The sequence below is a fragment of the Archocentrus centrarchus genome, chromosome 6, assembly GCF_007364275.1.
Source record: "Archocentrus centrarchus isolate MPI-CPG fArcCen1 chromosome 6, fArcCen1, whole genome shotgun sequence".
NCBI classification, from domain to species: Eukaryota; Metazoa; Chordata; class Actinopteri; order Cichliformes; family Cichlidae; genus Archocentrus; species Archocentrus centrarchus.
In genome coordinates this window covers 23042527-23069998 of record NC_044351.1, presented here as the reverse complement: position 1 = coordinate 23069998, position 27472 = coordinate 23042527, and the positions used below count along the sequence as shown (strand labels likewise).

The 27472-nt window shown below is 38.7% G+C and overlaps 1 protein-coding gene across 1 annotated transcript in view; it reads left to right on the top strand.

The window, feature by feature from the left end:
- shank3a (SH3 and multiple ankyrin repeat domains 3a) overlaps positions 1-27472 on the top strand; it is a 157492-nt gene that overhangs the window by 110846 nt on the left and 19174 nt on the right. The window contains exons 17-18 of the mRNA XM_030731876.1: positions 9020-9133; positions 26920-26995. Of these exons, the coding sequence (XP_030587736.1) occupies positions 9020-9133; positions 26920-26995 (190 nt within the window). The remainder of the gene's footprint in view (positions 1-9019; positions 9134-26919; positions 26996-27472) is intronic.

Sequence of the window (27472 nt, the reverse complement as noted above, 5' to 3'; positions counted from 1 at the left end):
AATGTTGCAGTCATTGCTCAAAAAAGTAATGTATTACATATTACGTTTCTTAAAAGTAATGGAAATGTTACTTAATTACTTGGTAATTTGTTACACTACTCATTACATTACTTTCGTATTACTCTGTAACATGACCTGATTGTAGCACAAGTGTGCAGGAAGAGAAAGGCATCTTAGATTTTTTTCCCCTTTCCATCCGTGGCATGCAGATACCTGAAGAACCTTTGGAACATAAGTAATGGCATAATTGTAACTGTAATGTAATTACTGAATTTAGTAGAGTACTGTGGGGCAGCACGGTTAGCACTATTGCCTCACAGCACCAAGGTTCTGGGTTTAAATCCACCATTTGCATGTTCTTTTCGGCGTTGGCTCCCTCTGGGCACTCCAGCTTCTTCCCACAGTCCAAAGACATGCACTTAGTGCGGTTAGGCTAATTAGTGATTCTAAATTCTCCATAGGTATGAATGTGAGTCTGCAACAGACTGGTGACCTGTCCAGGATGTACCTTGCCTCTCATTTCTGAAAATCCTTGTCAGTTACCATAGGTTGTCACTCCATGCGTAAAGCTGAAACTCTATCATGAATAAATGGACAACATCCAGATTTTCAGCCACCTTTGCTGGGCCTGAACTGATTTAAGATGGCTTGAGCTGAAGTGGAAAACTGTCTTGTGGCCTGACCAATAAAAAAAAATATTTATTTGGATTTGATAAATGTGGTGTTCATGATCTCCCAAAGAAAAATGGACATTTTGTTATCTACACTAAGGACATTATGTTTTTGGTAGTGTTTGCATGCGTGTGTGTGCGTTCATGAGTGCGTGTGTGTCATTCTGTCTGTAAAGACAATAGCTCAAAATTTTGAATAAATTCTGATAAAACTTTGCAGGGGTGTAGAGAGGGGTCATGTTAACAACCTATTAAAATTTGGTTTACTTCCACCAAGGTCTTCAAGGTCAACTGAATGATTTATTTGTTGAAAATTGACAAAAAGCCTTGGACTTGTAAACTTGGAAACTATGGTTCTTACAAGTGTGGTGTGTGCTGTCAGCATATAAAAGTGGCATACAAAGATTTAAAATATGTCATATTTGACCTCTGACCTGTCCTTAAAGGTCAGTAGATTTATCTGAAGGTGATAATAATGCTATATACTGTAAAACTATTTAAAATTATGTTTCTTTCTGTTATTGTTTATATTGATAGCATATAGGGAATAATATATGGGGATTCTAAATATCATGTTATCTTGGACCTCTGACCTCTTCTTCAAAGTCAAATAAGGTCAAACTTTCATAAAATGTCTTTTATCTTTAAATCGCTGCTTAAAATTCGACTGCCTTTGTTTGTATTGGCAACAATTGGGAAATTATATTTTTAATGTAATGGTAATTTATCCAGCCACAGTAACTTATACAAGAGTTAAATGTGTTTCCATCGTCAACAAGCTCATTTGGAGAGGTCACCCCCTTGCATATAGTTATGGGAAACATCCATGCAGAAAATAATCATACAGCAATCACTACCTCTATTTTTCTTGGTTCTGAAATGATCTTTGGGGGATGGCAATGCTCATAAGCATGGTTGGTCTGCAGTGAAGCAATGATTTTGTTCTACTTTGTTTAACAGCAATCTATGCATATTTTCTGATAGTAAAAATACCAGCTAATTTGAGTAAATGAAACCCAAAATTAACAAAACTGGTTAAAAAATGATTTCATCACAGTGGTAATTTTTTGCCTTGGCTATTTCTAAAATGTCTTTGGGTTTCCCAAGAAATACTAACAATATACTACTACTTCTACAATTTTTTTATTTACTTTTTCTTGCATTTACTAGAGTGGTGATATGGTGCATATAGTAGGGATACTTTGACATAAATTTAAATCTTCTTCCTTCAGTTCCCTCCTTTAAGAGTTGTGATAGCAGATTATCTGCCTCCATCTGACACTATCCCTGTTCTACCACACCAACCCTCTGCATGTCCACCTTCATTACATCCATGCCTTTTTCTTCAGGCAACTGTAGCACAATTTCAACCAGCACACTGCTGGCCACCAGCACCAGTGGTGGTCATTGTTAACCCGGACCTCGACTGATCCAGTATGGAAATCTTATTGATGATCTGCATGTTTGATTTGACTAAGATTTTATGCCAGGGCCCCTTCCTGACACAACCCTTCCCATTTATCTGAGCTTGGAACTTGCACTAGAAGTACACTGCCTTGTGGCCCTGCCTGTGGCTGCGTTTCTTGGACATAAATTTAAATAATTGTGATTATTATTACAAATTATGACCATTAGCCTGTCAGTGTGGCCCTCCAGCACTTGGTGCCCTACATACAGCTTGTGAAGAGTGTGTATGGAGAAAAGCAGCACCGTTTAAATCTCAACCCTGGTTTGTTCCTCTGGGATGAGCAAAGGGAGGTTTCAGTATGACTGTGCAGTGAATTCTACATTGTAAAATATTCCCCCTTAATGCATCCAGCTCCACTTTGCAGATTTAGAGTAACAGCACGACTTGCAACTGGTTTCTTAGTGTGAAACCATGTGTGCAGTGGTGTGTTGATGTGATACTACGTGTATGAATGAGCGTCACCACATGCCACTCACACTAGTTTACCTGCTGAGGTGATTATGACTCAGTGTGGCAGGTCACGTCGTGATTTGGCTGAAGTAGAACTGACCTTTCATCATGCAGTAGAGCGAAAGGCTCATGTCCAGCTGAGGTGTTGATTACTGTATGTTTATATAGTACAGTGTTATTTATTTAAGTCCAAACAGACCTACTTGGAAAGAAGGACATGGTTTTGGATTTCATCAGTGTATGTAAAGAACCCTTAAGTTAAATTCAAAACTGTACAGAATAACAACAGCAGAACACACACACATTGTCACATTTTGACCAGTTGGACCTATAATGCAAAAAAGAATGTGTCTTTTCACTTAATGTATCTCATACTTGTCCTGACACACTGTAGAGCACAACTATTTGTCAAAAAAGTCTCATACTTATCTAAAATTTGACTTAAAAGTAGGGAAGTTTTTCCAACTACCGTCTGGAACTGTGACTCACCATTTGGCAGTTGTAGGAAAGCAGTCTTACGCATACAGTACTGTTAATCCTGCGCAGATATGCACTGTTCACGTTCCTTCCTGTCACTTGGCTCCTGTGAGCCCACATCTGGTTCACAGGGACAGCTGTCATGCCAGCTTTGGCAAGTGACAAAATGTAGTGGCAATGAAAAGTGGAGGGAACTCACACAGCGGGGAACTCTCAGTGTTATGCCAGAGCATATGCTTACTTTACAGGTATTTTGTTTTGGTGTGTGTAGTGTAGTACACACACACATTTTTTATGTTATTTTTTTTGTGCCACGTGTGAATAAATTCCAGTAACTGTGGTGTCTATAGTATTTGTTCTGTTATAAACATGGTATCGTTTAACATTGTAATAGCCAAATAATAACAGTAGCTATTATCATTATTTTTTCACTCTGTGTTTAAGCAGTCTCTCAAACGCTTAGGGCCTTTTAGAATTAATAAGCATGTTATGCATTTAATTGCATCTATGCTTGTCTGTATGCACACAGTTGTTTCACTAATCTTTTCTTGATTTTACTTACAAGCAATCGATTGGATTGATTTCAAATTTTATAGTGGCTGGGGTGTGACTAAAGTTAAGAAGATCTTTGTCTATACACTGACAAACATACAGTATATATATAAAACAGTGATTTTTTTTTCCCTTACATTCTAAGATATTTGGTGGTCAATGTGTTCTGTGTTCTGACCAGAAATAGATTATTATCGTGGTATAACAGAGTGAGGGAATTAAGTGAGGGCAGCCTCAAAGATCAATCAGAGGTCCCACCTTCGCTTTCATTTCTGTCACTGGGGAACAGAAAGCACAGCCAGCACCTGTCTATTGCAGGGTCGTGATTACAGTATAGGCAGGCACGTTGTCAGAGACAAAGAGGGTGGATGGAGACGATAGCTGGGAAATTATTCAGAAGCACAGAGAACGAAAGACTTGTATAACAGAGAGAGAATAAAGGGTTTAAGCACAGAAAAAAGAGAGAGAGGGAGTCTGTTCTCGGGAGACAGGTGGGGTAAAGTTGTGTTAAGCTGAGATCAGAGAGTGGGATCAGTCCATGTATCCTCTGTGTGCCGAGTGTCGTGTTTTTTACAGCAGGGAGTGGGGAGTCAATAAACAGCCGTTCCTCTCTCCTCCACATCACTTTCCTCTTGCATGTGAATGTTGAGCCTAAAAGAGGCAGCCTTTGGAGTGATTAGCTGGGTACACAAGTGAAAAAGCTGTTGGGGAAGAAAAGGATCATGAAATTAGGCTAACCATTATTTATTTATTTTTTCAGGAATGATAGTAAATAGTTAATATAGCTTATTTGCTTATTTTCTGGGGATAACTACTGAGAATATTCTTAAACTAAATTTTCAAACATTATGCAAACTAAGGGTAGCACAGTGGTGCTGTGGTTAGCATGGTTGCCTCTTGGGTTCCAGTTCAGTTCAGTTCAATTCTATTCAGGTTTATTTATATAGTGCCAAATCACAACAGCCGCCCCCTCAAGTCGCTTTATATTGTAAGATAATGACCCTACAGTATGCTGGAAGAACCCCAACAATCTAATGAGTGTGCGCCTTAACTATAAGTTTTATCAAAAAGGAGAGTTTTGTGTCTAATCTTAAAAGCAGAGAGGGTGTCTGTCTCCTGAATCCAAACTGGGAGCTGGTTCCACAGGAGAGGGGCTTGAAAGCTGAAGGCTCTGCGTCCCATTGTACTCCACAAGTAAGCCAGCAGTCTGAGAGCGAAGTGCTCTATTGGGGCGATATGGTACTTTAAGATGTGTACTTCAAGACTTTGTATGTGGGGAGAAGGATTTTAAGTTCAATTCTGGATTTAACAAAGAGCCAATGAAAAGAATCCCATATGGGAGAAATATGGTCTCTCTTTCTTGTCCCTGTTAGGGCTCTCACTGCAGTGAAGGCTTTTTACAGAACTTTTAGAAAAATAATGAATTACAGTAGCTCAGCCTAGAAGTAATGAAAAGTCAGGGATGTTATTTCAACTTTTAGTTATTCTAATCAATGTACTAAATTTGAACATCTATTATGTAGAACATAAGCAGAGAAAAACAAAGATAAAAAAGATAGCTCTACTCCCTGTTGCCAACATTGTAAAAGGGTGACTTTCACACCTAAACAGAAAAAAAAATCAGCATATTGCTATAATTGACACATAAAATACAGACTCAGTAAAGTGACATTTACTGTATATTTTATTGGAATGTAAATAGACATTAAATGGTTCATAAACATAATTTATACTTGATCCCATTTCTACAGTATATGGAACATTGTCAAAGGGAACCAAACCTTACAGGTTTATGATAAAGAGTCACTTAATAGTGAACTGATGTAGAGCAGAGTATACATTTCCACTTAAGTGTTTCGTTGAACTAAGGTTGCTGCAGTCAGACTGACAATTAGTACAACAGTAACAGATTTACTTAACGAACTTAAGTGCTAGTGCTGCACACATCAGCACTAGTAAATATCTGTACCATCTGTTAAATATATTTTCTTTAACAGAAAGACAATAAAAATGAGCAAAATGTTCTTGAGCCCCTTCAAAATCAATAAAAACAAACTAACAAATTAAAACATACATTACATAACTAACAAAATCTTCTGTTTAGCTTTAGCAACATCTGATTTTCAAAGTTCTTTGAATCAAAGCATCCCCTTTTTAATGTAAAAATCAGCTGCCAGCCTCACTGACAGCTGAGGCTAGCAGTGATGTGTTAAGCCACAATGACAAGTTGCACATTGCTGGGAAAGACTTTAGTACATCCATTGCCTCAGCTGGGCAGCTCAGATAGGACTCCAGCTGCTTGGCGTTTTCTTGGGAATGGGACTGGTCTCTCCTTGTTGCACCATAGGTTGTACTTTTACCATTATCAAAGCCTATGTAATACACAACCAAAGAAGCTTTTAATCATTTTCCCATTCAAACACCACATTTGTGATACCTAGATTTTAAAAAAAGAATAATTACATTTTATGCTTTGTAAATTAATTTGACACATAACATGAGGGTCAGCATAGTGTTTACAAAAATTAATATCACTTATTTCTTAATGTTACGGATACAGTAACATTTTAGTATTACCCACCAAGTTTTAGGATGCATTCATCAATAAGCATGGGAAATATCAAACAAATTTACATGATATAACTCATTACAGTTAGCTACTGCTGAAACTGTTTCTAAAAGAAAACTACTGTAGTTGTCATGGCCTGTTAATGAAAGTTTTTTTGGGGTTTTTTTTCTTAGTTTTTAAATATAAATAATTATTAAACCTGTATTATTTAGATAAATAATGCATTTAGCACTTTTTGTTACAAAGGACTGTATTAATTACCAATAATAAATAAATGAGAAAAAAAAATCTACCCTCAAGATGTCTTAATAAATATGCCCATCTTTTATTGCTGTCAGTTTGAAAATAAAGTTGTAGGTATATACACTGGAATTTTTAGTGGACTGAACACAGCTATAATGTCTCGTTCTCCTTGTTCTTTCATGATCCTTATAATCCTCTCCACAGCCAGGAAAAGAGAATTCCACCTTGTCTCGTTTGGCCTCAAGAGCTGAAGTTTGCATTTTCCTTTGATTATCTCTGCAGCTGTGGTAGCTCTAGCACTCATATTCCAGAGGCTTAAGCACTTTGAGAATGCTGAATGAGAGAGCCACTTATAGACTATATTGGCATTTGCTTCTGAGACATCGACTGTTGAAACCAAGTTGAGAAGATGGCAGGCGCAGTAATGGTGCTTTGGCATAATATTCGACCATAATCTTCATCCAGCATGGTTCCAGCTTCAACAAACTCAACGTCCACTGTGTTTTCACCATCTTCTTCACCACTTTCTCCTCCTATTTCACTTGGACTTGTCCCCTCAAGTTGTCCTGGATTGTTGTTTTCATCCAGTTCACCATATATTTGAAATGCTTTTATAAAATTTGAGCCATTATCAATTGTGTGTACAATCTTCTTGGATGTTGTACTTTGTGTGTATGCCATTCAGGGCAGCAGCAAGTGCAGAGAAGGTATATGATCCTTTTAGTTGTTTGCATGCTAAAGCAACACAGCATCGCTCCATAGTTTCGGGCTCTATCCAGTGTGCTGTGACCCCAGTGAAACTGCGTCCATGTGCTATCCAGCGATCACAACAAAGACGATAAAACAGTTCAGCTCAAAATAATAACAGTTGGTGTGAAAGTATATGTATATAGAGATCATTGGTGTGACATGCATATTTTTGTGTCTGAGTGCATCATTTTTTTTTTTTGTTTAAAATAATTTGTTCAATTCATGACTTTATGGAGTTTATTCTATGAATGAACAGTTTTGGTCCCAGCACAGAACAATGTGGAACTCCGCAACTAACTTTCATGTATGAAGAAGACTGTTCTTTTTCTATCTGATAGATTTCAACAAATTGGAATCTATCAGATAGCAAAGATTCAAAAGATTGCAGTACATTTTGTATTCTAATGACAGACTAACCTGTGACAGACAAGTGACCTGCCAAGGGTGTAACCTGCCTCTCGCCCTCGACAGCTCGGATAGGCTCCACCCCACGTGTGACCCTGAATTGGATAAGTGGAAAAAAATGGATGGATGGATTATGCAAACTAAAGAATGTTGTAATCAACCAAACTTTAAGCTATAAGTTATATAATATTTCCAGAGGAGCAAACAACAACAATAGAGAAAGTCTGCTTTAAGATTAATGTAACAGGGTTGGTTTAAATATCACACAATGCACTGAAGCACAGTTTGCTACTCTGATTTATTTGTGCCTTTGTGCCTCTGAACAGAATATAGAAGGACATAAATTTGAGGGGGAAATTTCGATAGATGTGGACCCAGTGCAGCAGCAAGTTATCGATGAAATAATGTGTTTTTTTTTTCCAAAATACAGCAAGGAATCCTGTGAATGATATTTGAACGTTTACTATAGTGTCACTCTAGTCTGTTGCTTCTCATAGTGCCCCAGGTTACATCACCATGACATGTCCCCATGCCAGAGTGGAATATAGTTGGAGGAAGTAGACTACATCATTTAGCAGACTGTCTGCTGGCTGCAACATCACACTGGCGTATCATAGCAACCAGTTTAGAAGAAGGGCTCACTCAGGCAGAGCTTCAGTTCCAGCTGGTGATCTCTGAGGAGTGTGTGTGTGTGTGTGTGTGTGTGTGTGTGTGTGTGTGTGTGTGTGTGTGTGTGTGTGTGTGTGTGTGTGTGTGTTGTGTGTGTGTGTGTGTGTGTGTGTGTGTGTGTGTGTGTGTGTGTGTTGGCCCGCTGGGATAATGGATGAGTGTTGTAGAAATGAGTGTGCTGGCTCAGTCCTGCAGGGAAGATCAATATCAACTATACATTCATCTCTAATTACCACAGCGGAACTTAGAAGGGATCTCTTTCTTTTTCCTTCCTACTCTCTTGCTCTCTTTCACCACCTCTACTTAGTTTTTTTTTCTGCCTTTCATTAACTTCCACTGCCTTTCTATCATTCCTTTCCTCTACTTTTAAATCTGTTTGTCCCTCTATGACTTCTTCAGATTTTAAACTTAGTTACTGGTATGAAGGGAATAAAAATATGTTGCCCAAGTGCCTTGGTATGGTACATTAGTTACAGACCAGTATTTCCATTTCCCAATTTCTCCTCTTTGTGTCAGTGTATTTTGTGTGTTTGTGAAACAAAATCATTCACTCCTGTCCTTTCTTCCCACTCCCCATGTGCACACTTCATTGTATAATTTATGAAGCAAGAACATAAAAAAGCTAAATACCTCACTGGGTTATGTGGCCCTTTGTCCTTTTTGGTCCCTTTCCCAAGACTCCACAACCTCACAATGATGACAGCTAAAGCTCATTTAATGAAATGTTTGGCTGATTTAGTCCCCCATTCTTTCTCTCTCTGTCAGTGCTGAGTATTGGGAAAGGAGGTTTCTGGGAAGGCACAGTCAAAGGAAGGACAGGATGGTTCCCAGCAGACTGCGTGGAAGAAGTCCAGATGAGACAATATGATCCACGACTAGGTAAGACATGTGCACTGGCACACACATGCGTGTACATACTGTGCAGTGATGGTGTCAAAGTCCGGCAAGTTATTATCTTGCTCCAATGACTTGCACTTGTTTGGTCAGAGTCCTGTAGCTCTCTCTGCAGGAGCAATAGTGTAACATCTGTGTTTCTGTGATGTAGTTATTAATTAATTGCAAATACCCTGAAACTAGAAATTAAAAACGGGGCGCTATAAATTAACTGGCAATTATTTTTTTTATTTGATTGTAAACTGCCTTCATCCTAATCACTTTCTTGATTTTTCTAAAGCATTTCAAATTTCAGGCTTATTAATTAACTACCTGTGCCAACTAAAGAAGTATCTTTCCTGTAATGATCCCCAGCTGACTAAAATTAAGTATTGCTATTAAGGATAAATTCTAAGTGGATTGAAATAATCTGGAACATACTGAACAACAAAGGCCAAAGTGACAATGACATTGTTTATACATCTCCAGGACACTTCACTAATAAATGGAAAAAATCAAACAAGTCACCCACCTGGCGATGTAATCTTATCCTTTAATGTTTTTTATTTTTTTGGGGGGGGGGGGGTACTGATATATACTAGTCACTGAACCCTCGGCCAGACTTTTCCCTGCATGTCAATCCCCCACACATTTTCTGTCTGTCTACGCTGCACTTTCTAAATACAGGCAAAAAATAAAGCCCATGGTTGTTGTGACAAAGGTGGGTGGCTTTAAGCACCCACTTGTACTTCAAAGTTATTCTTCAGAAGTTAAAAAAAAAAGAAAAAGAAAGAAAAAAGAAACCGTAAAAAGAAGGATTTAGAAGAGTTTATTTGCTCCATATTTCCAACCCTTGCACATATTCAGAGCTGTTTTGACAGTAAAATTGTGTCCTCAATAAAATATTCTAATAGAAACCAAAGTAAATCTTTTGAAAATGTATAATCTGCCTGGAAAGACAGTTATGCAGATGTAAGAGACACTGTAATAACAACAGTCTGTTTTCCTCAGAGTACTTAAAGCTAATCTTCCCTTTTTCATTAGTTGACATTTGGCTGTTGAGTTTTCCACTAAAGATTTTCAAGCTTTTAGGGGCACTTTATTATTGCCTAATTAAATGCAGGTGTACTGGAAAGGCCAAATGGTTTAACCTGCGTTGGAACATGTAGGCAGGGCTTGCATCAAGTGAAAATTTCAGGAAATTTAGCAGCAAGTTACAGGTTAATGGAATAGTTCTCTGGCATATTTTCCTTATTTAAAAATGCTTGCTTTTAATTTTCAGTCTTGTGAATTGAAAGCATTATATAATGCAGCTAATGTGAATGCTGTGTTATCATTTGTGGAAAGCTCACATACACAAACACATATGTAAACACACATTACTTGTGACAATCTTAGCTTAGGTAGTTATAGTTTAAGCAGTATTTCATGTTTATTAGTTTTGTTAAAATAATTAACCGACACCTTGAAAAAATGTTTAGTATTAGAGTTTTATGGAGGTGAAGAAAGCAAGCATGCTTGCATGGTTTATGCACCCAAACATCTTTACGTCTCTACACTGGCACCAGTCGTGTCAGTCATATTTTCATAAAGGGCGATGAATATTGAATGCCTGAGCGGAATTTCTCCAAATCTGGTAAAAATCTTCACATGGATTCAAAGGATGGTCAAAGGTAAAGATAAACGTGTCGTTGTCTGGCTGCAATACATAGAAATTATACAGCAACAATAAAAAAAAAAAAGACCACCTAACAACAAAGCAGCTCCTGTCTTTGATAAAATGGTGTTAAACTTCTATATTTTTTTGACATACCGTTTTGTGTGTAAATATATGCCGATTGTGATGACCTTAGCATCCATGTTAAAGGTAACATTGTAAACTTTGTAAACAACTCGGAGTACATCAGATTAATGTGAACGCATCTCCATTTAGACTGTCATTTAATTAGCAGATGGCACATTTTGTTTGGTGCGGTCCCAGGGGGAACAACATGTGCAGCAGTGATGCTGGATTTAAATGTTGTGCAGCATCGTAAACAAGTATCGTGAAAACCATCTGGTCATTGGGTGAAAAAGTTTACCTTGATACGAAAGACTACAGCGGGTACATATTAGAGGAAATAAGGCAAGGACATTTTTTTCCGTAAATATCACCCCTTTCCTTGTGTGTTTGTCGTGCGTCTCCTGGGGCCTATTTCTGGAGCAGCTGGGGAATTTTCTTTTTTCAAAGGGTTGTTGAGGGATTGAGGTTACCTCAGAGTAGGTGTGGAAAGATGAGAAAGGGCGGAATCTCTAAATACCCCATTTAAATGCATTGTGAGAAAAAGATAGGGGAAGGTGGGAAAGAAAGGGCCAGATACCACGGGAGACGGATGGTGGAGCATACTCTAAAAGACAGCAAAGTGGAGATGGCAGAGCGTGTCTTTCAGAGAGGAGAAAACGAGGGAGGAGGGGATGGATCTGATACTGAGCGCCACTCACTCATAAATCCTAAAAAACTCAGTATCTAGATACCTTTTTCACAGGGATTTAAAGTGTTGTCTACCTTCCGTATCTTTCCAGTAAATAGTTATTTTTCTTTTATTTAACTGGGTGCTCATAATTAGCCTATAATTATCTAAATAAAAATAAATTGTGCAGTACAAGATAGGCATTTGATATATCAGTGATTAACATACAATTTCTGAATCTACTGAGGCATTTCAAAACTAATCTCATCCTCATCCCTAGATTCATCAGCAGTACAACAGCAAGACAACACAGGATGACATAGTAACACATACTGGGACACACTACAGCAGGCAGCCACTCAGACATCACTGACAGTAAGGGCAATACGTCTCAGCCTAGTGAAGCAGGAAAGACAGCCCTGTCTACAATTAAGTATTCCAAATACCATTATACGTGCTTCCTTTCTCTCTGCTCCACTGCGCCATGAGTCCTAAACTCAAAAGTGGTATCTCTCTTTATCCGTCCGTCCATCGCTTTTCTGTTTCTTTTGACAGGTTTGAAAGAGCAGTGAAGGAGGAGGGGGAAAGCAAAAATTATGTTTAAAAAATTAATGAGTTTCAGTGTGGAATAGGGGATGTGAAAACAGAGGGAGAGAGAGCGGGAGACCATGTGACAGTTTAAACAATCGCAGACTCTCTTGGCTGTCACCACATGGCTCTCTGCTCTCAGCATGGACAGAGCTACCTGCAGCCAGCAGTTCTTCAACCAGTGCTTGAGGGGACAGACAGACGGAAGTGAGACAAAGCCTAAGTGTAGAAGTCGGGAGGGGGAGGGACCAAAATATTGATTGGATTGATCTAAGGGGTCCTAGTAGTCTCATGTGTCTATTTGTTGGTGAGGTATAATATATAAGTGTGTTATTATATTTAGGGTTAAAGAAAAATCAGAATTTCATTTTCCATCTGTAGAATAGGCATTGTACTAACATCCGACACCCCATCACACACATATACACACAGATGCTACTGGCCTGTATGGGGGGAGGTTTAATAGTAGATGTTTACCCGTGTTAATGGAGGGAATAATGATATGAGTATGAACTGGTTTTCCCTTCCTAATGATGCTAACAAATTGCCACGCCACTCATTTTTAGCAGTGGTACTGTTAATCTGTTGGCTGCCATCTGTTGGGATCCTGCAACCCACCAGCCTAAAGACCTCACCCACTATCTCTCTGTCCTTAAAAGAGAAATCAACAAGCAATAACCAAAAAGGCAAGTTGCAGCTAATGGTAAATGAAACAGTAAGTTGTTTTTACCAGTCACCGTTACCATTATATTAGCCTTAATTTTCTTTCTCGGTGCTCTGCAGTGTCAAATGTCCTTAAGGAATTAGAGACACACACACTCACACAGCATAAAATGCACATTTTTCTCATTGATGGGATAAGCAAGGGCACATTTTTCAGTGGTTTTATGTCTTAACAAGCGTGCAAAGTTTCATTTCTTTTCTTTTAGTGCTCATTCACTCCATTCCCTTGCTCTCCTCAGACCGCGGCACAGTTGAATGACTCACAGCCGCATGAATCAGCCCAGTCAGATCCAGCCTGAGCTATTTTTAGCCTGCCCATTAAGAAGTTTTGGAGTGTGTCTGCACTCCCCTAGAATGCTTAAACATCAGTGTTGCTGCGGCAGCTGAGACTGACATGAACAGAGCATCACAGAGGGTAGGGTGGAAGAGAGAGGTAAGGAGCGATAGGGAGGTGGTGCAATGGACTGGAGAGGATTCACACAGGAAGTCATCTGGTCAAAAGTGTGGTATTATCAGCATAATTTCCCTTTTGTAGCTCAATTCTGCACACGTCTGAGGTGCAAGGCCAATACTCAGAGCGATGTTTTTCTGTAATTATCTGTGCCTGCTTGTTGACAGTGTTTGACAATGCAATATAATATTTTCTTGGCATTTAAAAAAAACGTAATGCTCAGCTTTGATGGTGCAATTGTAAATACCATGCAGTCTTCTCTATATTGCTGAAATATCAGTATCAGTCAGAGCTATTTATTTTACAGTTTAATATTACATTAGACTGGAGAAACACGTTGGCTTGTAATATCTATATTCAGCCATTCTGTTTGAGGATGAACCAAAGCAAAGCCTTACTGGAAACAGGAGACAATTCTGTACACATGGAACAACATGCTACACGTTAAATTAAAAAGGCTCAATGAAAAATGAAGAAAAAAAAATCTTAACTCAATGATTAATGAATGATGTCAGCTGTGGAGATGATCGCTCTTGAAGCATTGGGACAAAGAGAGAGATACAGTAAAGGGCAGCCCCTACATATGCAGGAAATGTTCTTAAAGTCCTTGAGGACAAGAGGAGCTACAAAAGGACTCTGTGAAAGAAGAGAGAAGGAGACATGTAAAATGTCTGTGTAGTGTAGCACAAAATGTTTTTCCTGGGCTCAAATCAAATAGCTTATGAATGAATTCTGTAGTGACGGGTTTTGTATTTTTCATCTGATGGTGTGGCGAGTGAGTACCAATTATGCCGTATGTATGAAGTCTGTTTTTTTCAATATATCGCTCCGCTTTGAAAATGAACAGTTGGAGCTCAAGGACATCAGCTGCTGATCAGCTTTTTTTTTTTTTTCCTTTAGGTTTCATTAGGAAAGATGTACTGGCATCTGTTTTGCTACTGTCAGCTGTTACTTTATTTTATTTCAAGGCAATCAGCAATATTCCAAGTACGCTTAATTAGATTTTTTTTTATGTGTTAAAAATATGTGTGTCTTTCTGGAAAAGCCTTTCATCACATGCAAATGTATAGTTCATAAATATAGTACATGTCAGGTCCTCATGTGAGAGTGTTTTTTATCCTTACCTTTTGCTTTCATCCTTTAATCTTACCTTTCCAATACATATATTTTTTTTATGTTATCAGCAATTCAAGAGCAGGTCCAATCATCACCCTTCACACCAAAAATGTCACCCTAACACAACAAATATGAATGTTTTTGTGCGTTAACAAGGCCAGTCAGACTGAAGACATGCTGGCAACACCTTCTTTCTTATCACACCTTTTCCTCTGCTTGCTGGAGGAGACAAGAATTCACTGTCATCCCCCCCCCCCTTTTTTTTTCTACCTTTTTTTTTTCTACCTTTTTATAAACCATGTGTGCTTTAGGCTTAAGGAAAGAAAGAGAGGAGCTTAATGGTATCTCATCAGCAGCTGTGAAGCGGAGGAAAAAAAAAATGAATACTGAAATTTGCAACCTTTAATAAAGCAACATCTACCTGCCAGTTTTAACTGGTTAGTCTGGAGAAACTGCCTTTCTTTGCTGTCCTTGGTAAGACTGGTGCAACAAACCATAAAAGTATCAGTGTCACCTTAAAGGCAGGCTACTTAATTGATAAGCTGCATCTTATTTTTCTGAGCCAGTACAGTCTAATCCAAGATCATGAAAACACACAGAATAGCCTTTTGAGCATAAATTGTTTGCGTTCCCCGGTGTCCTTAAGCACTCATGGTCACCTTGTCCATGTATTGATGTGATTTATTATAGCAGCAATTCTACATCTTATGTATTTGAGTTTGCATTATTGAAGTCTGTAATTTTAGCGTGATACTGAGCGAGCTCATAAAACAACAGAAAAGCATTCACCTTTCAATGACAAGCCCCTTTCGTTTCTCTCATGGTTCCATAAATTAGTCTGTACAGGCCGGGATTACAAATTACATCGTGAGTTCAGTCAGTAACTCTAATGACAACTTGTAAAATGCAGAGTGAATATGCAAATGCTGACACGACAGAGCTGTGCATGCGCATTCAAATGGACGGGCTTTTTTTAAACCTATATGCTTACACACACGCACGCACTTTAGTTATTGTCTCGAGTCAGCAGATAGATTAGCACAGCCAACTAATCCATCTTATTACAGAGAGAGAGAGCGAAAGAGCGAGAGAGAGAGAGAGAGAGAGAGACAATAAACCACAGGTTGGAAGACATGTCTTCGGTATTAAAGTTTAGCTGAGTCAGTGTTATAGACTGGCAGTTCAAGAGGAGTCCTGCCATTTAACCCTGTAAAAAAAAAAATTACACTAAGTGTCCAGTGAGTGTGCATGAGCGCTGTGTTTGTTTGTTCGCCACAGAGTGATGGCCACTATCTGTACTTTTCATCAGAAGTCAGTCGGGTGTGTTGAGCCATCTCTCTCTGGAGGACAGATCCATATCAAATCATAATAGATGGCGATGCTATTTGAACAATGAATCAAAGCTGAAACAGGTCTGACAGTGGAGCAGAGACATATTACATCTGACAGGGGCTGCACTGGATGAGAGCGGGTCACATGCACGCACTCACTTGTACACACATGCATGTGCGCACACAAAAGTAAACAAGGACATACACACATAGGCAGGTTAGGGCACTTCTCTAAAGTCTAGTCTATTTCACAGTGTCATGGCAGCTCTCAGAAACGGTTCACCTGTAGTTCTTTCAAGTAATCTGTAGATGCAGTTGGTTGAGTCATTTTGTTTTCATGAATCCTTTCACTGCCATGACTTGATACCTACTGTGTTTCACTATTGTGGTGTGTTACATAGAGGTTACCTGCTAGAGATGTAAAATAGCCCCTAATTTAGTATTGTCCAAAAGTCTTGAGGCACCCCTCAGGTGCTCATGAGCAATAGTGCTTCAGGCTTTCTGAAGGTCTTTCAAATTTTTCTTTGGACATTTGATGCTTCTTCATTCATTTTAAGTTCAGTTCTTTTACTTGACCATTCTCAGAGGAATTATTTTGTGTTTGTTGTTGTTTGTTAAGCCACTTAACACTGACCTATGGATCATTCAAGCATAGAAAAGCATCTAATTCAAGGGAGGAACCAGTTTTGTGTCTCCACATAACAGACAATTTAGTAAAGAACCAATTTTAAATTGTATCTTTAGGCACTTTATTACTAGCAGCTTGTCACAAAAACACAGTTTGATGTGCATAAAATAGTATTTTTCATCAACAAGACGATTCAGAAAGAACTATTAGCTGGAAACTCGGTCATATCTCGGCATGCTGTGCAGTGTGTCCTTAAAATATTTAAAACTGGACAAGTGGAGGACAAAAGAAGAAGTGGCAGGTGTAAAAAACTATCTACAGGAGATTAACGGTACCTGAAAGTCGTGTCCTTATAAAATAGGAATAAATCCAGCAAAGACCTGATACAGGACCTCAGAGATGCATCTGGCTCTTCAGTTGATCCATCTACTTTTCACTGAAGCTTCATCAGAAATTGTCTCAGTGGAAGGGTGGCTGTCAAGAAACCATTCATAAGGAAGGGGAACAGGGATAAAAGGCTGAGGCATACCAGATTACACAAGAAGTGGACTGAAAATCAGTGGCAACGGGTCTTATGGAGTGATGAATCCAAATCTGAAGATTTTGGTTTGTCATCTGTGTGTATTGAGGAGGTCAGGGGAGAGGTCCAACACTGAGTGTCCACAGCCGTCTTTAAAACATGTTGGAGGTTTGGAGCTACAGTTCAGTCAGTGGTGTTGGAGATCTTGTCAAGACTGGTCAAATTATGAGTGCAGAAGATTATTGAAAGCAGCTTGATTTTTTTCAGCATAACAATGATCCCATGCACACTGCCAAAGCAGTAAAAACATACCTGGATAGAAAAACACACAATGGAACACCATCCGTCATGGATTGACCTCCACAAAGCCCGGACCTCAACATTATTGAAGCAGTGTGGAATCATCTTAAATGAGATGGAACAAAAGGAGCCAATATCCAGAGAAGAGCTTTGAATGATCTTTAAGAAGCCTGGAGAACTATTCCTGAAGACTACTTGAAGAAACTACAAGAAAGCTACCTAAGAGAGTTCAGGCTATGTTGAAGAATAAAGGTGGTCATACCAAATATTGACAATTGCACACATTCTGTTTTTGCCTCATATCCTGTATTCCCATGCATGTTTGCATAGGTTTCAATAAATTGCTGCACCTGCTTCCCATTTTCCTAGTAACATAAAGAAATGAGGGGTGGCTCAAGACTTTTGCATAGTACTATAGAAGAACCAGCTTTGTTTTCCTTTTTCCCATATTTCACCCCCCCCCCCCCCCCCCCCCCCCCCCCCCCCCCCCCCCCCCCCCCCCCCCCCCCCCCCCCCCCCCCCCCCCCCTCTCTCTCTCAGCATCAGTCTCTCACTCTCCTGTGGAGCTAGATAATGGAAATTCTGGATCACTTATTATTTACATCAGTCCAAAGATTTTGCTCTTTTGTTTATAAAACAAGTTGTTCACTTCCCTTTGGGGATGTTTGTGTATCTGTCTGAGTGATAGTGTCTTGACCTCGACTCAAAGGTGTACTGCGATGAGCATCACAGTGTTTGAGGGTCTTGTACAGCAGTTGCCTCTTGTTGACTGAATTTGATTGAATTATTCAAGGCTTATTCCATTTTGACAGAACGGAGGTATTTATAGGCGTCGGCCTCTGCCTCTGACACTTACGCGGTAACAGCAAGCTCTCTGAAGGCTCTTCAACAAAGCAACCAATTCTGAGGGAGAGGAGGAGGAGAAAGGCTGCAGAAAAAGCAGAGATATGAAATATGTGCTAGAGTTGTTTGCTCGAGGCTGAAACAGAATGGGACGTTAAGGCCAATGACAATTTAGTGCTGCCTGTCCGGGAATTCCTGTTTCACTGGTAAAACGAAAAAAGGAAAATGGTGGTGGTGAGGAAACAGCTTGAGCAGTTTTCTGCATGACATGGATGTTTCAGGAATGCTTTTAATCGCCTCAAGGTAAAGATGAGAGGGAGTTTAGCCCTTCTCAGTGATTCAAATGACAGAGTGGGAGAGACAACCTTCTTGTTCAAGTCTTAGCAAGGCTGAAAGGTGGAATTGAAAAATGGACTGTTGTCCAGTCATGGTGTCAGATTTGCCTGTGCTGTGCAGCAGGATTGATGGAGTGGTCACAGTTGTGAAGACAGAGCAAACCAACTCCGCGTATTATGACCTGTTCTGGGGTAAGTCTCATTGCACTAAGCACCGTTTTGATGTAAACACACTCAGTGGAGGGCTCAGTTGTAGTCACAGTGCATGTAATGTTAAAATGATATCTTGTCAAACATAAAATAGCCCCTTTTTGCAAATGTGAGAAACTTGGAATATGACTCAGCATATGGAGTAATGTAGTAGAAGAATGGTGTCTGCTAGCGTACAACTGTTTCCATTTTTAGAAGAGGAGAATGTTCACTACACTACACATTTAAATATGACTTGGAGCTCACTACAGTGCAAGAAGAAAGGGAAACGAATCATAAACGCTGGGTATCAATTATTTGTTAGTTAATAATTTTACAAAAAATAACTCATTAACGGTCTTCTCAGTGTCCGTTTGCTGTCATTATTAAAGATCTTAGCATTTTTCCAATTTTCCTTTGTTCAAGCTGTCACTTTCCTCCTCCTTGCAGCCCTGCCCTGTTCCAAAAGGCAGGAAAAGCTTTTTTGTTTGTTTTATTCAAACATTTGTTTTGCATCTCTGTTGTTAGACTCCTGGTGTTTTGTTTTGTTTTGTTTTTTTATATATTTATGTCAGCCCACTTTTCTCACTGAAGTAAGCGATGGCATTTTGACTTGCAACAATGCAACAAAATGTTCCGCATGCACACTTGATCTCTATGATGAATTCCTTTCCTATAGTGTTGGCATCATTTCATCTCATCTGCTGTTCTGTTTTATTAAAAATTCTTTCTCGCTAATGAATCATTAGTACTTGGAATGCCATTGTCTCATTCTGATCAAAGCAACTTAGACTATGACTGCCCAGGCTCAACTGTGGCTGTTAGGTTTAAATTGAGAAATAGCCTCTGGCCAAACTTTTCATTTCCATTTCTTTTCTCTTCGTGGCTTCTACAGTGTTAGACACCCACTGGAGGACCATAGGTGCTTTAAGAAAATTATAGCATTGCTCATTCATGCACAAACACAACACCACTGGTGTTTATCCATCCTGAGTGTAAAAACATGTTCTTCAGAAGCAAAATTAGATGTAGTTTAACATTATGATGGACCCTTGATTGGAAGACAACAGTGACCCCCATCACTAGTAAGAGCACGTGGGGTTTAACACTGTACATGCCAAAAAGAGCAACTTGTCTGTTTATGGTGCACTCAAAATGGATATATTATATTCATGATTCATTAAAAGCATGATTTCTTGCTTGAAAATGATTCCTGTCCTGATGTAAAGTTGCTGTTTTTTTTTTAAATGGATTTTTCTTTTGTTTTCTTTGTTTAATGAATAACTGTCAGCAACACAAACCAGGTTTTAGTGCCAAAATAGAGTTTCCTTTAATATGTTAGAAATAAAAGCTAAGTGGTATTAGTGGTATAGCAGCAGTGATTCTGCTAGGACTATAAAATAATAAAGTCATTAGCTCTAACTTGTAGCTCTCACAAGGTCAAGTCAACAGTAAACATTAAACAGTAAGCGTTGTGACACCTTTGAATTTGACTACTATCCTGGAGTTCCAGCATTGAATACTGTTTATGTGGATCCCCTACATCCACTTTTAATCTTTCTTTTGTAGTGTGTTTTCTTTTCCTTCAGTGTCCTCTCTAATAAACTCCTATATTTTGAGCATAACTAATTTCACTCAGTGAAGGATAAAAGGGTTCACCTTTCTTTCTAAACTCTTACTGAAGATCGCATAGAAATAAATAATCGTGACACAAGAGGAAAAGCGAAAATGAAGACATTGGCCTGTCCACTGTACTATATTGAAGACACTTCACCTTGCATCCACCTGCATGCTCCAGCAACTCCCTGTTGGATCTGTGCAGTGACAGGCACATTGGGTGACAGCACAAAAGAGAAACCTCCTCACTGGCTGTATGGTTCTTTGGAAGTTTTTACATGAAAGAATGTAACCTTTTATTTATTTTTTTAATTATTTGCTTTTTAGTATTCAGGGTGTGAGAATCCCACAGATTTTACTATGCCTCCTGTGTATTCTCCTGTCCACCTGGTTTAAGAGGTTAAGACAAAAATATGAGGAGGCAGAAAGCAGGAGAAGAGGGAAGTAGGCGTGGGAGAGTGGCAGGAATGAATTAAAAAGTCAATGAGGCTTACTTGATAAGTGTGTGTGCTTGTGTGGATGTGTTTGCATGTTTGTGTGCAGCTCTTATCAGTGTTAAAACAGCATAGGTTAATTCCCATTCAGCATGGAGACTCTGTGTGTGTGTGTGTGTGTGTGCGCGTGTGCGCGTGTGTGTGTGTGCACGTGTGTGTAGTGTGATTCTGGCGTCCTTCAGACAAGGACAGCAAAGGTGTTGCAATCTGTCCAGAACAGAGAAGCACGGTGGGGAAGATGTGGCAGGTTAACTGAGTTACAGAAAGCGTGACATATAGCTTGATGTGCAGAATATGCTTTCATCTCACCAAGATGAAAAACAGCTTATTCTCACATTTCTATGGACAATTTATCACTCATAACACACAAAAACAAAACCTCTCAGTCAATACCACATTAAGTCTTTTCACAGGAAAAATTTGTGATGCGTGTAAATTTTGGGGTAATTCAAAAAAAAATCTTGGCTTATAAATTATATAATTTTGACAACAAGGTAAAAAGAGATATACTTCTAGTCAAGTGACTCACTCAGGAAAATGGTGACTATGATAGGGATGAAAGTACTTTTTCGTGGTATTGTAACCAACTGTTACCATGATTAGCAAAATAAAAAGTTTGAGACTTTTGAAAGTAATCTAATAAATCTTACTAAGTATTACTATACCACAGTGAGTTCACAGGATATTTTAGTAGAGCATACAACAGAAAATGACTTATTAAACAAACTGTGCAGCCTGGAAGCCACCCTGTGCATTTACTGGTGTTGTTTGTGCAATTGTAAGTTAGTTCCAAGGTACACATTAAGACATATTTTAATTTCAGACAGCATAATAATAATAATAATATCTTGCGATCTTGAATGCTAAGCCGTAACCAGAAAGCCTCAGAGCTTAATTCCCCCTTTTTTCTTAAACTTTCTGCTGTTTTGTTGCCTGTCTATGTGTTATGGCTTCTACTCAGGGGTTAAATTGGGCGGGTGGACAGGTGTCATGCCAAGTGACCATCTGCCAAAAAGTGACTGCTGGTATTTAAACTGTTGTAAATGATTTGTTGACTATAATCTCTCAAACATCTCATTAATGATATCAAGCCATTTTGAGCCAGCAGATTGGAGCTTCACAAGGTAGAAGCCAGGAAGGAACAACAAAATTCCAAGTGTTTCTAAAGAAATATAAATACATTACAATACATAGCAGCAAGTACTGCTCAGTCATATCACTTCTGTGACAGTGATTGGATGAATCTATATCCATTTGGCAACTCAAAAGAAACTTTGACTTTGGCAGAATTTTACCATTTGATCTTGCATGTGTCACACATTGTTTTATTCAAGAGGCAATTATGGCTAAATGTTTCTGCCACCAGATGTTGAACATTGTTCTAATGAAAATGTCCTATTTCTACATCTCTCTTATTAAAAAGCATTCAGAGGCCAAGTTCCAGTGTGCACTCACAGGCGTTTGACCCTTGTGTTGTTCTCAGGGGGATGTGACCTTCATCTCTTTCTTTTTCTTAGTGTTTTTTCAAAACTATGACGTTACAGTTTATTTTTGTAAGCTCTTCTGTTATTGTATAAAATTCTAAAGGAGAACAGGAACTGAATGTTTCACTTGAACATCAATGATATCTCCAAAAAATGGAAATTGGTTTTAAACCAACATTGTTCTGCTGAAAATGTCCTTCTGTCTCTACATCGCTCTTATTAAAGATAGATAGATAGATAGATAGATAGATAGATAGATAGATAGATAGATAGATAGATAGATAGATAGATAGATAGATAGATGCTTTCATGTTGTTTATGCCCAATTTTTACCATAGCATCCAAATGTCACAGCAGAAAATGATAGTCAACAAACCAGGCAACATTTTTCCAATCTTCTGTTTAGTGAGCTTGTGTGAATTGTAGCCTCAGTTTCCTGTTCTTAGCTGACAGGAGTGGCATCTGGTGTGGTCTTCATCTGCTTCAGGGTTCAATAATGTGTTGTGCATTCAGAGATGTTCTTCTGCATACCTTGGTAGTAACAAGTGGTTATTTGAGTTACTGTTGCCATCCTATCAGCTTGAAGTAGTTGGGCCATTCTCCTCTGACCTCTGACATGAACAAGGCGTTTTCACCCAGAGGTCTGCCACTCAGTGGATAGTTTCTCTTTTTCAGACCATTCTCTGTAAACCTTAGAGATGGGTGTCTGAAATACAGACCAGCCCATCTGGCACCAACAACCATGCCACATTCAAAGTCACTTACATCACAGTTCTTCTCCATTCTAATGCTCAGTTTAAACTTCAACAGGTCTTCTTGACCGTGTCTACGTGCCTTGAGGTGCCTCTATTGGATTGGCTGATTAGATATTTCCTTTACCAAGCAGTTGAGTCTACAGTATATATGTGTATACAGTTATATGAAGTTTTTACTTACAGTGGACCCTAAGTGTCACATATTTTGTTTCCTGCTTGTGTATGTATGAGTGTGTAATAGATGGAAGAAGAGTGGAGGTTATCTCTGCTATCACGGCCCTGCCTTTAGATGCTTCTAGGCTGTACATGACAGTCGTGATGAATAAGCTGCATTTCACACTTTTGGACCGCATCTTGTATCACATGGTACACACACACACACACACACACACACACACACACACACACACACACACACACACACACACACACACACACACACACACACACACACACACACACACACACACAAACTTAGATGCCCTCCCTCTTGTACAAACAGAAATACAAATACTGCATCAGTTGCTTTCAAGCCCTACACAAACAAATGCAATCCTCTTAACTAAACTGTGATCGATATTAACAAACAAGTACCCAGCTGGAGCAGCTTTTGTTAAGGCATCAGCAACCATTCATAACCTCTTGCATGATTAGGAAAAGTTTTTTTTTTTAATACTTGAAACAAACTGAACATTTTCACATCCAACCTAGCTCCCTAAAAAAATAATCAATTCAGGATCATACAATTCAGAATAAAATAATTTCAGAATAAAAACATTTTAATCCTTGATTTTTAATGCTGTCCTTGCAGCAGAGAAAATGGGCAAAACCACCAATCAACAGGATGACTGGCAAAATGTTGAACACTGACACAATGTCTCTGCACTCCTCAATTGCAGTTGTCCTTGTTAGTAAATCCCTCTGGAAATGCTTTGGAAAACAAACAAAAACTTAATTCTCTTTCATTGTTACCCCCAAAAATATCACTTTGGAAGAAAGAATTATAACAAGCAAATCAAATGTATGTGAGGGTTTAAATGATCATTTAATTTCTTCTGGCATTGTGTTTACACGTCTACTACTTTAAAAGCTGGCTCTTACTTTGTAGGTCCTCTATATTTCCTATACTGGTATATTATTTTCTTTATCACTCAATACTTTACATCCCTAAATCCATTGTATTCCAAGTTCATCATTACATCACTGGCTTATGTGTTTAAATTATTTGCATCAGATAAAATTAATTAAATCTGGAAGTTTGAAAAGGTTTCCTATTACAAAACTTTTGTGTCGTATAGTGTCACAACTTGGACAGTCAGGATTGAGACAACAGCCTCAGTGTGTGTTTGAAGCCCTCGTTAGTCATTAATATTGTGCTGAGCTTTTTGTAGACTTATCTAGACTTATCTAGTAGACATCTCTTATCTATCTTTTCTAGACTTATCTAGTATTTGTTCATGTTTGTTCATGTTGATCATGGTGTTCCCATGGGCAGAAGCTATGCTTAAATAGTATAACTAGTCCACTAAATAGTTTTATGGCACTCTGTGGTAGAACTCAATCAGGAGACTCATATTCCCCTGTCATTATTGTGGGTGTTCCACAGGGGTCCTTTCTTGGTCCTTATTTATTCAGCACACCCTTCAGTTTTGCCACCTAATACTGATGGCCATTTTAGAAACCACTCACCTGTTTCTTAATGTGGCCATTGCAAATCTATGGTCAACTGCTTTTTACACGTTAGCTCTATCTCATTCCAAACTTAATCTTGTTTCATATAACAGTGTGGCTTCATAGTGTAGCGAAGGGAGCCGCTGGAAGTAGCTTTTAGTTCTATTAAAACAGTGCTTGTAAATTGTGTGGACACTTACTATTTAAATACAGTTACCTAAAATTTTAAGTTACAGGAAATTCTGTCATTACCGGTAGTCCTAACTCTTATTCATACTGATCTTGGGAAAACTGATGCGTGCATGTGTGCATGAAAGCTGACTGCTAGCCTTAAAAGAAAGCCTCTAAAGGTGTGGGAGGAGACAGATCCTGACTCATCTATGACTTTTTCCCCAAATATCACTTCTTTTTTCCATTACTACCTACCTTTGACAGCCAGTGCTAACAAAATGCCATGTCTTTCCTCCCCAGACCGGACGTAAAGTAACCTTCTAACCTAAAGAAAATACCATCCAGCTTTCCTCTCACCCTTCTTTTCCCCCTTACTTTCATTGATAGGTGTACACCCACACAGTAATTGTATTTTAGTTGGAAATTTTAAACTGTACACATTTTAAGTTGGCTGAGTTTCTTTTTGGTATCAGAAAAAAAAGGCTAAAGAAGTCTGTCCATTAGGAAAATCGAATTTACTTTCTCACCTGAGCTGAATAAGACATGAACACTCACTGTGCCATACAAAGGATGAAGAAAACCATACAGTTGCAATCATGCTGCAACAAATGAACATGTGATTCAGATTCACAGAGCCCAGCTCCTTAATTATGAAAAACAGACATGTACAGGCTAACAAGATAATAGTGAAAAAGCAAATGAAGAAAATGAGGAGGAAGGTCACAGGGTAAAAACAGCAGATGAGAGGTTAAACTTAACTGCTGCTGAATCCCTTTTAGTTTTTTGCCCTTTTGTCGTGTCACCAAGCGCCAGTGGATGCAGTTATCAGAGCTTCAAGTTGTTCTCAGCCGACAGTCAGTCACTCACACAGCGAATCAGATTGACAGAATGAAGTGGATCTGGAGATGCCAGCCAGTTCAAGACTGCTCATTTACTTTGATCTTTGTTCTTTGCTTGTCTTCTTTTTCACATATAGAGGTTATCTTTAACATCTTCATTTGTTGCCTGTATTAGAAAGTAATTGACAGGAGGCAGGCATGTGACCATGTTTACCAAGCAGAATCATGGGAACATGCTGCGTGTCTCACATCAACACCACAGCAGCTCTTGCTTTCACAACCTCCTCCAATTAAGAGGTTGTGTGTGTCGTGCAGTGTGTAGTCAGCAGATTGCTGTTTAGTGGAGATGTATTGCACTGTGTATTATTGGGAGAGAGAGAGAGAGGGCATCAGCACTCCTATAGGATAAAATCACATATAGTGACAGAAAGCACTTGCACACACAAGTGTGCATGCACGCACACACATACACACACAATGTATTCAATGAGCTTCCATTCAAACACATTTTCCTTTAAAAGAAACATTTCAAGGACAGAATTAGGCAATTATTTCACTGTTTCAAAAGCAAAAAATTACCATGGAACAATTATACTCTGGTAGGTTATGATAAATGAAGCATGTTAATGATAATTGCTTCTCTGTGGTAGCTTAATTCCTCTCTGTGCTCATTGAATTAGATTATTACTGACATTTTTATACTAACATGCTAAGAAATGGGGAGACACAGCCTTGACATTTTTGGAATCTTGTGGATTTGTATAAAGTCATTAGCTGGACTAAATCTAATTTTTAAAGGAAAAAAAATCAACTGTGTACTTCCTAAAGCATATTCAAGCAAAGCATTATTGGGACATTTGTAGTTTCAGCTCATTTATTCAGAACTGTGATGAACTTCTAAGTGGACACCGCACACTGGCTAACTTTGCTGTCAAGACAATACAGTGCGCTTGGACATCGATTATTAAATCATAATAATAATCTAGATAGTTTGATGATTTAAGTGTGTATTGGTCCATATGACCTTGTAGGTAAATCAGTTACCTCCATTATATGAATTTTCATATAAATGTATTACTCAGCCAAACACTAAAACCATCAAAAAATGCTCACAAAATAAGCCAAGTGAGGCCAAGTGAGAAGTAACCTATTGTGTTTCACCTAAAGGTCTTTATTATTTTTTTATGTCCTCAGATTTTGATGTTAGCTTACAGTAATATGGGAGATCTTATTCCACTTATATTGGATTACGCGATTAGATTAAAAGGCATTTAATCTGTTTTACAGAGACACGGGAGGACCGTACTAAGAGACTGTTCAGACACTACACTGTGGGATCTTACGACAACTTCACCTCATACAGGTACAACCTCTTTGCTCTGAGCTAGCGTGCTACAGCATTGTGTAGTAGTGTATAGTGTACTGGCCAGTGCACTTTACTATTGGTCATATCACACACAGTGTCCTTGCCTAAACAGGGTCAGTGAAGTCCATGTAAAAAAGTGTGTTGTGCTGTAGAGGTGCTGCCATCTAAAGGCATGATGGTGCCAGTGCACACAGTTCAGATTCTAAAGCACACAGAAATGACATTACATAACTCTCTCCTACTGTCTGCATTTATGGGTGTTCACCATGCATGCATAGTACAGTCTCTCAATTCATGGCTGTCTTCACATCCATCATTTTTTGATTTGCTACAAGTTCTTCATAATCTTTTTGCATGTTTTTGTTATCCTGCCCGTATCTCAAGATGACATTTATTATGTAGAGAGTGTGAGTAGATCCCTCTTCTAAATCAGATGTACTTGCTGAGCATGGGGTAGCAAGCTACATGATGTTT